Below are 12036 nucleotides of genomic sequence, written 5' to 3' on the forward strand. Positions count from 1 at the left end.
AATTGCGTGGGGAGTTTTGAACCAAGTGTGAGAGTACTTGTGGTTGGGGATTTTAAAGCAAAAGTGGGAAAAAATGTTGTGGAGGTAGTAGGTAAATTTGGGGTGCCAGGGGTAAATGAAAATGGGAAGCCTTTAATTGAGCTATGTGTAGACAGAGGTTTGCTAATAAGTAATAGATATTTTATGAAAAAGAGGGTAAATAAATATACAAGGTATGATGTAGCATGCAATGAAAGTAGTTTGTTAGATTATGTATTGGTGGATAAAAGGTTGATGGGTAGGCTCCAGGATGTACACATTTATAGAGGGGCAACTGATATATCGGATCATTATTTAGTTGTAGCTACAGTTAGAATAAGAGGTAAATGGGATAAGAGGAAAATGGCAACAACAAGTAAGAGGGAGGTTAAAGTGTATAAACTAAGAGAGGAGGAAGTTCGGGTGAAATATAAGCAACTATTGGCAGAAAGGTAGACTGGTGCAGGTATGAGTAGTGGGGGGGGAGGGGGGGTTGAAGAGGGTTGGAATAGTTTTACAAATGCAGTATTAGAATGTGGGGCAGAAGTTTGTGGTTATAGGAGGGTGGGTGCAGGAGGAAAAAGGAGTGATTTGTGGAATGAAGTAAAGGGTGTGATAAAAGAGAAAAAGGTAGCTTATGAGAGGTACTTACAAAGCAGAAGTGTTATAAGAAGAGTAGAGTATATGGAGAGTAAAAGAAAGGTGAAGAGAGTCGTGAGAGTGCACAAAAGGAGAGTGGATGATAGAGTGGGAGAGGCACTGTCAAGGAATTTTAATGAAAATAAGAAAAAAATTTGGAGCGAGTTAAAGAAGTTAAGAAAGCCTAGGGAACAAATGAATTTATCAGTTAAAAACAGAGAACATAAGAACATAAGAACGATGGAACACTGCAGAAGGCCTACTGGGAGTTAGTAGATGGGGAGATGGAGGTTTTGGGTAGATGGCGATAATATTTTGAGGAACTTTTAAATGTCGACAAAGAAAGGGAGGCGGTAATTTCATGCACTTGTCAGGGAGGTGTACCATCTTTTAGGAGTGAAGAAGAGCAGGATGCGAGTGTGGGGGAGGTACGTGAGGCATTACGTAGAATGAAAGGGGGTAAACAGCTGGAACTGACGGGATCATGAGAGAAATGTTAAAAGCAGGGGAGGACAGTGTTGGAGTGGTTGGCATTTTTGTTTAATAAATGTATGAAAGAGGGGAAGGTGCCTAGGGATTGGCAGAGAGCGTGTATAGTCCCTTTATATAAAGGGAAAGGGGACAAAAGAGATTGTAAAAATTATAGAGGAACAAGTTTACTGAGTATACCAGGAAAAGTGTATGGTAGGGTTACTAGTGAAAGAATTAGAGGTAAGACAGAATGCAGAATTGCAGATGAGCAAGGAGGTTTTAGAGTGGGTAGGGGATGTGTAGATCACGTGTTTACATTGAAGCATATATGTGAGCAGTATTTAGGTAAAGGTAGGGAAGTTTTATTGCATTTATGGATTTAGAAAAGGCATATGATAGAGTGGATAGGGGAGCAATGTGGCAGATGTTGCAAGTATATGGAATATACTTAATCCAACAAACTACTGTCATTTCGCCCTACATCATATCTTGTATACTTATTTATCCTCTTTTTCTTAAAATATGTATTACCTATAACTAAACCCCTTTCTATACAAAGTTCAATCAAAGGGCTCCCATTATCATTTACACCTGGCACCCCAAACTTACCTACCACACCCTCTCTAAAAGTTTCTCCTACTTTAGCATTCAGGTCCCCTACCACAATTACTCTCTCACTTGGTTCAAAGGCTCCTATACATTCACTTAACATCTCCCAAAATCTCTCTCTCTCCTCTACATTCCTCTCTTCTCCAGGTGCATACACGCTTATTATGACCCACTTTTCGCATCCAACCTTTACTTTAATCCACATAATTCTTGAATTTACACATTCATATTCTCTTTTCTCCTTCCATAACTGATCATTTAACATTACTGCTACCCCTTCCTTTGCTCTAACTCTCTCAGATACTCCAGATTTAATCCCATTTATTTCCCCCCACTGAAACTCCCCTACCCCCTTCAGCTTTGTTTCGCTTAGGGCCAGGACATCCAACTTCTTTTCATTCATAACATCACATATATTGTGTATTTTTATACGTGTATACTTCTAAACTGTTGTATTCTAAGCACCTCTGCAAAAACAGTCATTATGTGTGAGTGAGGTGAAAGTGTTGAATGATGATGAAATTATTTTCTTTTTGTGGATTTTCTTTCTCTTTGGGTCACCCTGCCTCAGTGGGAGATGGCCAATTTGTTGAAAAAAAAAAAAAACATATACAGGAAGGCCCTGCTTTACGGCGTTTCACTTTACGGCGTTCCGCTAATACGGACATTTCAAATTATGACCAAAACTCGCTATATGGCTCCCCCCACCTGACTTTCTAATACGGTCACCGTGCCCCACCCTGTTTGTTTACATTCTCCATGAGCTCAGTAAGCACCAAGTCTCTCCATTTTGTCTGAAAACTCCAAAATTTCAAATGTTTTTAAAAGTTATTTCATATTTTATATATACTCTGATAATTATAGTTATGTATACCTGTACCTAAATAAACTTACATACTGTGCTGGCATGCAGGTACACATTAAAATTGGTAAGTGTCTTATGTCTCCAGACGTCATATTAGTAATGATAATAATAATCATCGAGTCATTTAAATGTCGTATATTACGTTAATATACACATTTTCATTAATCCATCCATGATATTTTTTTCAAAATTATATAATAAACACGATGCATAACATATAAATAAGATAAATACACCCCACAGTAGAATAAATAAACATAAATGTGAGATGTGGTAGCATACGACTTGCACAAGTGACGCCATATTAGAAATGTTAATAATAATAATAACAATACTCACCGAGTCTCATTAAATGTCGTATATTACGGTAATATACACAATTTCATTAATCCATCCATGATATTTTTTTCAAAATTATATAATAAACACGATGCATAACATATAAATAAGATAAATACACCCCACAGTAGAATAAATAAACATAAATGTGAGATGTGGTAGCAGACGACTTGCACAAGTGACGCCATATTAGAAATAATAATAATAACAATACTCACCGAGTCTCATTAAATGTCGTATATTACGTTAATACAGTGGACCCCCGCATAACGATGGCATCACATAGCGATTTTTCCGCATAACGATTACTTTTATCGCAAAATTTTTGCCGCGCATACCGATTAAAAACCCGCTTACCGATTTTCGTCCGAGACGCGTCCAATGTGCCCTCAGCCAGCCTCACATGTGCCGCCCAGTCCCATTGTTTACCAGCCAGCCTCCGCGGTAACATCCAAGCATACACTCGGAATATTTCGTATTATTACAGTATTTTCGGTGCTGTTTCTGGAAAATAAGTGACCATGGGCCCCAAGAAAGCTTCTAGTGCCAACCCTACACCTCAAAGGGTAAGAATTACTATAGAGATGAAGAAAGAGATAATTGATAAGTATGAAAGTGGAGTGCGTATAGCCGACCTAGTCAAGCTGTACAAGAAACCCCAATCAACCATCGCTACTATTGTGGGCACCAGAAAGACAATCAAGGAAGCTGTTCTTGCCAAAGGTTCAACTGTGTTTTCGAAACAAAGATCGCAAGTGATGGAAGATGTTGAGAGACTCTTATTGGTGTGGATAAATGAAAAACAGATAGCAGGAGATAGCATCTCTCAAGCGATCATATGTGAAAAGGCTAGGAAGTTGCATGAGGATTTAATTAAAAAAATGCCTGCAACTAGTGATGATGTGAGTGAATTTAAGGCCAGCAAAGGTTGGTTTGAGAGATTTAAGAAGCGTAGTGGCATCCATAGTGTGATAAGGCATGGTGAGGCTGCCAGTTCGGACCACAAAGCGGCTGAAAAATATGTGCAGGAATTCAAGGAGTACATAGAAACTGAAGGACTGAAACCTGAACAAGTGTTTAATTGTGATGAAACAGGCCTGTTCTGGAAGAAAATGCCAAGCAGGACCTACATTACTCAGGAGGAAAAGGCACTCCCAGGACATAAGCCTATGAAAGACAGGCTTACTTTGTTGATGTGTGCCAATGCTACTGGTGATTGCAAAGTGAAGCCTTTATTAGTGTATCACTCTGAAACTCCCAGAGCGTTCAGGCAAAAGAATGTCCTCAAGGATAATTTGTGTGTGCTGTGGAGGGCAAACAGTAAGGCATGGGTCACTAGGGAATTTTTCTATAACTGGTTACACCATGCATTTGCCCCCAATGTGAAAAATTACCTAACTGAAAAGAAATTAGAACTTAAGTGCCTCCTGGTGTTAGACAATGCCCCTGGTCATCCTACAGACGTGGCAGAGCGACTTTATGGGGACATGAGCTTCATTAAGGTGAAGTTTTTGCCTCCTAATACCACTCCTCTCCTGCAGCCCATGGACCAGCAGGTTATTTCCAACTTCAAGAAACTGTACACAAAAGCTCTGTTTGAAAGGTGCTTTGTAATGACCTCAGAAACTCAACTGACTCTAAGAGAGTTTTGGAGAGATCACTTTAATATCCTCAATTGTGTAAACCTTATAGGTAAGGCTTGGGAGGAAGTGACAAAGAGGACCTTGAACTCTGCTTGGAAGAAACTGTGGCCAGAATGTGTAGACAAAAGGGATTTTGAAGGGTTTGAGGCTAACCCTGAGAATCCTGTGCCAGTTGAGGAATCCACTGTGGCATTGGGAAAGTCCTTGGGGTTGGAGGTTAGTGGGGAGGATGTGGAAGAGTTGGTGGAGGAGGACAATGAAGAACTAACCACTGATGAGCTGATAGATCAACTTCAAGAGCAAGAGGCCAGACCTGAGGAAACTGGTTCAGAGGAGGGGAGAGAGAAATTGAAGAAGTTGCCTACTACAAAGATAAAGGAAATCTGTGCTAAGTGGCTTGAAGTGCAAACCTTCATGGATGAAAATCACCCTCACACAGCTATTGCAAGCCGTGCTGGTGATTATTACACTGACAATGTTGTGAAACACTTTAGGCAAGTCATAAAGGAACGAGAGGTACAGGCCACTATGGACAGATATCTTGTGCGAAAGAAGTCCAGTGACTCTGAAGCTGGCCCTAGTGGCATTAAAAGAAGAAGGGAAGTAACCCCAGAAAAGGACTTACTACCTCAAGTCCTAATGGAAGGGGATTCCCCTTCTAAACACTAACACACTCTCTCCCCTCCTCCCATCCCATCAATCATCACCAGATCTTCAATAAAAGTAAGTGTCATTTAATTGTGCATGCCTTTTTCAGTTTGTGTGTATTAAAATTAACATTTCATGTGGTAAAAAAAAATTTTTTTCATACTTTTGGGCGTCTTGCACGGATTAATTTTATTTCCATTATTTCTTATGGGGAAAATTCATTCGCATAACGATTATTTCGCATAACGATGAGCCCTCTTGCACGGATTAAAATCGTTAACCGGGGGTCCACTGTATACACATTTTCATTAATCCATCCATGATATTTTTTTCAAAATTATATAATAAACACGATACATAACATAAAAAGATGATAAATACACCCCACAATAGAATAAATAAACAAATATAAGATGTGGGAGCCACATAACTTGTACAAGTGATGGCAAGAATAACATTTTCTCTAATCTAACATAAGAGAAAATGTGTTACTGGGGGTAACTGTAGAAAATTATTCCTTTCGTATGTATGTAAGTTTATTCAGGTATACACAAATACAGTTACATAGATTATCATACATAACAACATACGTGTAGAGAACCTAGGATAACCCAAAAAAGTCAGTGTGACTTATTTCCATTGCCTTCACTCAGAGCTTCATTTCTTCTCAAAATGATGTTACATGAGAATGGGAGTGTTCTTCTTTATTAATTCTACCGTATCAATGTAGAGACAACCTGTACACAATGTAACTTGTACACAAACCAGACGTGTACACTTCGTTTGTTTACAAAACTTACGTTCGCCTGGTTTGTTTACATAACTCTGCGCCTGTCCCCTCTCATGTACTCATTCTTTCTCTCTCTCATTTATTCGTTTTATCTCATTTACTTACTCCTGACCCTACATTAAGACTACAAATATTTTAAGGTAAGTAATGAGTGAACTGTATATACATTTTATCGCTCTGGGATGCTTAAATATCATAGAATAGTATGTGTGGGTGGGGTGGCCTGGTATGGTAGCCTGGCTGACACCATACATACCACACTTGATTTCTTACAATAAATACTACTTGTCTCACCCTAGATTAAGACTATAAATATTTTAAGGTAAGTAATGAGTGCACTATGTGTGTATTATACTTTTTTATTGTTTTTTGATGCCTGGTTCTATTGCTAACTTAATATATGTTAGTGTAAACTTGTTATCTAGTGTTTGTATGCATTTATAAGTGGAAAAAAAGGGTGTTCCACTTTACGGCGGTTTCCGCTTTACGGCGGTAGCCTGGAACCTAACCTGCCGTATAAGTGGGGCCCTCCTGTATATATATATATATATATATACACCTACCATCCGACTTACGACCTGCTTGACTTATGACCACTCGACTTACGATCGTGTTTTTTATGCCAAATTTCTGGGAAATAAACAACTATTTGTGTTGTACTCAGCGTTTATCCTAAACCTTACAGTATAAAATACAGTACTAACAGCATAAAAAGTAAAGTAAAACATGAAATACCAAAATAAAACAATAAAATAGTCATTACAAAAATGTTTTGTTGATATTCAGTAGTAAAGTTCGACTTACGACCGGTTTCTTGGAACCGAACTCGGTTGTAAGTCGGATGGTTGGTGTATATATACACACACAACCCTCTGGGTTTTCTTCCATTTCCTTACTAGTTCTTGTTTATTTCTTATCTCCATGGGGAAGTGGAACAGAATTCTTCCTCTGTGAGCCATGCGTATCGTAAGAGGCAACTAAAATGCTGGGAGCAAGGGGCTAGTAACCCTTCTCCTGTATAAATTACTAAATTTAAAAAGAAACTTTCGTTTTTCTTTTTGGGCCACCCTGCCTTGGTGGGATATGTCCAGTTTGATGAAAGAAGACTCCATAGTCAATATATCCTGATGTACGTAGTGAATTTTTGGCAAATTTTACCCAATTTTTATTTTTAATTTTTTCCTTTTATTAATATTACCTTTGGCATTGTTACAAAGTGGGAGGAGGTTATAACAGGCAAATTAGAGTAGTGCTGGAGAAGTCGTATACAGTGTACAGTGGAACCTCAAAAATCGAACATATCACATATCGAACGTTTCGAAAATAGGACCATTATTTTGGACAGTGTCCCTATTATCGAACGCTCCCCTATTTTTGGACTGCCAGGTACGGGAGCTGTCTGCCGGCCGCTCTATCCGCGTCACCACGCTTTCGCCGTGAATAGTCTAGCTTTGTTTATGCTTGAGTGAACACTAACCTGCGCTCTCATTCACGCATTTTACGATTATTTCTTTGTGTTTAGTGCTTGTGGGACTGTGAAATAAGCTGCCATGGGCCCAAAGAAACTTGCTAGTGGTACCCCTGTGATAAAGAAAGTGAGAAACACCATAGATGTGAAGAAGGAAATAATACAGAAGTACGAGTGGTGTGAGACTTGTTGAGCTTGCCAGGATGTATGGGAAAAACAAGTCGACCATCGGTTCTATCCTGTCAAAGAAAGAACAAATCAAGGAAGCTGATGTTGCGAAAGGTGTTAATATAGGGAGTGGAGTGGATGAGGTGCCTTCTTCAAAGATTAAGGAGATTGGTGCCAAGTGGAATGATGTCCAAATGTTTGTGCAGAAGTACCACCCTGAGCAAGCTGAAACAAGCCATCTTTGCAACAAGTTCAGTGACAGAACCATGTCCCATTTTAGGGAAATGTTAAAGAGGCACCAGAAACAGAGGACTGGGGACAGTTATTTTGTGAGACAGGGGTCCAGTGACTCTCAAGCTGGTCCTAGTGGCATTAAAAGACAGAGAAGGGAAGTAACCCCAGAGAGGGCTTTACCTGAAGTCCTCAAGTCCTTCCAAACAATAACCCCAATTCCCTCTCTCCTCCTCCCTATCTTCCAGATGCCATCACCAATCTTCAATAAAGGTCAGTAAAAATGTTATTTTATATGTAAAACTATACATAATTAAAAACTATAATATTTGTTGTATGTAAAACTGTAATTAATCTCTATAAAATGTATTTTTTTGTGTGAATATTTTTGGGTTTCTGGAACGGATTAATTGTATTTCCATTATTTCTTATGGGAAATATTGCTTCGAATTTCAGACTTTTCGAATTTAGAACTAGCTCCTGGAACGGATTAAGTTCGATTTTTGAGGTACCACTGCAATTGCCCCCATATCTGCAGGGGATACATTCCAAGACCTACCGTGGATACCTGAAACTGTGGATAGTAGCAAACCCTATACTAATGTTATTTTTTGCTAACATACATATATACCTACAATAAAGTTTAATTGATAAATTATACAAAGTCTAGAATTAGCACTTTTTCACCGATGGGAAGCATTTCACGACATCTCTGAGGCTATGAAAAAACTGCCAGCATCACTAACTTGGCAGGTCTTGGAACTTATCCTGCAGATACAGAGGGACTACTGCATGTTGTGATGAATGGTTTGAAAAACCGACAAGTTGAAGATTGAGACACTTATGCAGCATATGGAAATCTTTATTCAGGAAACGTTTCGCCACACAGTGGCTTCATCAGTCCAATACAAAGAGGAAGGCGTAAGGAGAGGAGGAGAATGAGGTAATCAGTCCCTCAACCTGGAGTCGATGGACTGAACACATCGACTCCAGGTTGAGGGACTGATTACCTCATTCTCCTCCTCTCCTTACGCCTTCCTCTTTGTATTGGACTGATGAAGCCACTGTGTGGCGAAACGTTTCCTGAATAAAGATTTCCATATGCTGCATAAGTGTCTCAATCTTCGACTACTGCATGTTACTCCCCTCCTGTGAATGTGATTATTAGAGCTGCTGTATGAAAAATTTAAGATAAAAACAATGAATGTTTTTTCTATTAGTTTATCTGTATAATAATATCAAACTCTCCACGAGGAAGTGGAGAAGAATCCTTCCTCCGTAACCCAAGAGAGTTGTAAGAGGCGACTAACATGCCAGGAGCAAGATGCTAGTAACTCCTTCTCTTGTGTAAGCTATTAAATTTAAAAACAAAAACCTTCATTTTTCTTTTTGGATCACCCAGCCTCAGTGGGATAGGGCCTGTTTGTTTAAGAAAAAAAAAAACTTGACATTCCTTATTTTTCAGGTCGCCCTGCCTCGGTGAATGATGCCTGGTTACAAAAAAAAAAAAAAAAAAAAAAAAGTGCAAAACCCAAAAGAGTCACAGAGGAATGCAGGATGGGATGTGGTAAAGACTGATAATGTACCTTAAGGTCCAGAGTACTTACGTCAGCATCCAGCATTCTCTCTCTTTCTAGGTCAGATGACAGGGTCAATGCTGATTCTTCAGCAGGCGAAGGTGGGTTACCATCAAACCTGAAACATTTACTTAATTAAAAAAAAAATTACAGAGGTACCTCGGGATACGAACAGCTCAAAAGTCGAACAATTATGTAAGTGTATTTACGTAAGTGTATTTTTAAGTGTATTTTTGGGGATCTGAAACGGATTAATCTAATTTACATTATTCCTTATGGGAACAAATTCATTTGGTATCAGCACTTGAACAGCCTTCTGGAACGAAGTTCGTATCCCGAGGTACCACCGTATTTACAAATAAATGATAATACAGTATAAAAGTACATAGTAATGACAATCACCAGAGGTGTATAACTATCAACTATAATAATATAGCAGGTTGCACTAGTAAACTAGCAACTTTTAACATAAAAATGTTTAATCTGTATGGGCTGTATTTTAATTAAAAAATAAAAAATACTGCTACACCCGTATGTAGTACAGGTGCTCCCCGACTTAAAATAGGGCGACGTTCCGATGAACCCATCCTAAGTCAAATAAATATGATATGCTAAATAAGTAAATGAATAACTACTTATATATAACTGTTACTTAATCTTTAGTCCAAAGTTTGTCTGAAATATTTTGACAATACAAGGGAGCTCTTATAGAAACAGTATCGTGTCAAGATAAAACCATCCCCATTACTAAATTTATTAATGGTAATACTATTGTGTGTATGTTTTGAACTCACTATTATCTACCTTATTAATGATAAACTTTTTAATTACCTAACTTTTACTTCAATATGCAATAATGAACATTAAAATGCACCGTCCCATAACCTGTGTTATGGGACGGTAAACCATACCACGGTGGGGATAAAACCTGTAATCATAGTCATAAAACTCCAGACTGATGCAGGTTCTATCCCTGCCCATGGTATGGTTTGTTTGCAATCGTGCCATTACGATTTCGCGAGTCAGAATTAGGATTAGTCTGCCTGAAATGCCTAGGCATGTTAATGGCTTTCTTTGTGATTAATGTTTTGTAATATGTAAACCACACATTGTAAACTTTGCAAGGAAATAAACACATTCATTTTAATTTACTGTCACTGAACAAGTAAATAAACTAAATAACAGTACGTATTGGAAAGCAAGTAAAGTACAGTGGTACCTCGAATTTTGGCCTTAATTCATTCCAGAATGCTGTTCGAGTGCCATTACTGAACAAATCTGTTCCCACAAGGAATAATGTAAATTAGATTCGTCTGTTTCAGACCCCCAAAAACACTCACAAAAGCACTTACAAAAATACACTTACATAAGTGTTCGAGTTAGGAGCTGATCAAAATTCGAGGTACCACTGTAAATGAATATGTGCAAGTTATAGATTTGCTGTCTTCATGTTGGGTAATATTATCTTAAGTCTCATCATGAAAGTAACTGCTTTTGCACAATTGTAAAGTCGAAATATTTAAAGTTGAACCACTCGAAGTCGAGGGGCACCTGTAGTATTCAATAAATTATAACTATGTATTTATTACCAATGGGGGAAAAGGAAGCAGATACAGCTAGGTCTCGACTAATGTGAATAATAAATCCCGTGAATTGCAATCGCAACATTGAAATCATATGTAATTTTTGCGCATGATTTGAGTTTGGGAAAAAGCTAGCATTAATTGATTTCAGACTAATGAGAAATTTGGACTGTTCGAACTTGCACTAATCAAGATCTAGCTGTATACTGAATATTTACTTGTAGTAGTTGGACCCTTTCTTCAGTGCTATTTCTTTCTCAATCTCGACACACTGCTTTCTCAACTTTCTCTGCTTTTCGGAAAAATTTCCAGCGCAGGCAGCATTGTAAGCCATCTAAAACAAAAGATAAAATACTATAGACAAAAAGAACAAAAAGTCACAGTTGTGATGAATGGTTTGAAAAACCGACAAGTTGAAGATTGAGACACTTATGCAGCATATGGGAATCTTTATTCGGGAAACGTTTCGCCACACAGTGGCTTCATCAGTCCAATACAAAGAGGAAGGCGTAAGGAGAGGAGGAGTATGAGGTAATCAGTCCCTCAGCCTGGAGTCGATGTGTTCAGTCCATCAATCTTGTAGAATGTACATTCTACAAGATTGATGGACTGAACACATCGACTCCAGGCTGAGGGACTGATTACCTCATAATCCTCCTCTCCTTATGCCTTCCTCTTTGTATTGGACTGATGAAGCCACTGTGTGGTGAAACGTTTCCTGAATAAAGATTCCCATATGCTGCATAAGTGTCTCAATCTTCAAAAAGTCACAGTACCACAACTGGAAAAATACACAAATAACCCGCATACATATACAGTGGACCCCCGCTTAACGATCACCTCCAAATGCGACCAATTATGTAAGTGTATTTATGTAAGTGCGTTTGTACGTGTATGTTTGGGGGTCTGAAATGGACTAATCTACTTCACAATATTCCTTATGGGAAAAAATTCGGTCAGTACTGGCACCTGAACATACTTCTGGAG

At 38.5% G+C, this 12036-nt stretch overlaps 1 protein-coding gene across 6 annotated transcripts in view; it reads right to left on the reverse strand.

The window, feature by feature from the left end:
• Nucleotides 1–12036, reverse strand: part of lds (transcription termination factor lodestar) — a 251928-nt gene that overhangs the window by 179353 nt on the left and 60539 nt on the right. For 5 of the 6 annotated variants that reach the window (XM_070105078.1, XM_070105081.1, XM_070105082.1 and 2 more), the window contains exons 7-8: nucleotides 11268–11383; nucleotides 9476–9584 (exon numbers count right to left, since the gene is read on the reverse strand). In XM_070105078.1, the coding sequence (XP_069961179.1) occupies nucleotides 9476–9584; nucleotides 11268–11383 (225 nt within the window). The remainder of the gene's footprint in view (nucleotides 1–9475; nucleotides 9585–11267; nucleotides 11384–12036) is intronic. The other variant, XM_070105080.1, reaches the window with a different exon arrangement.

Source organism: Cherax quadricarinatus, chromosome 96, assembly GCF_038502225.1.
Source record: "Cherax quadricarinatus isolate ZL_2023a chromosome 96, ASM3850222v1, whole genome shotgun sequence".
Taxonomy (NCBI): Eukaryota; Metazoa; Arthropoda; class Malacostraca; order Decapoda; family Parastacidae; genus Cherax; species Cherax quadricarinatus.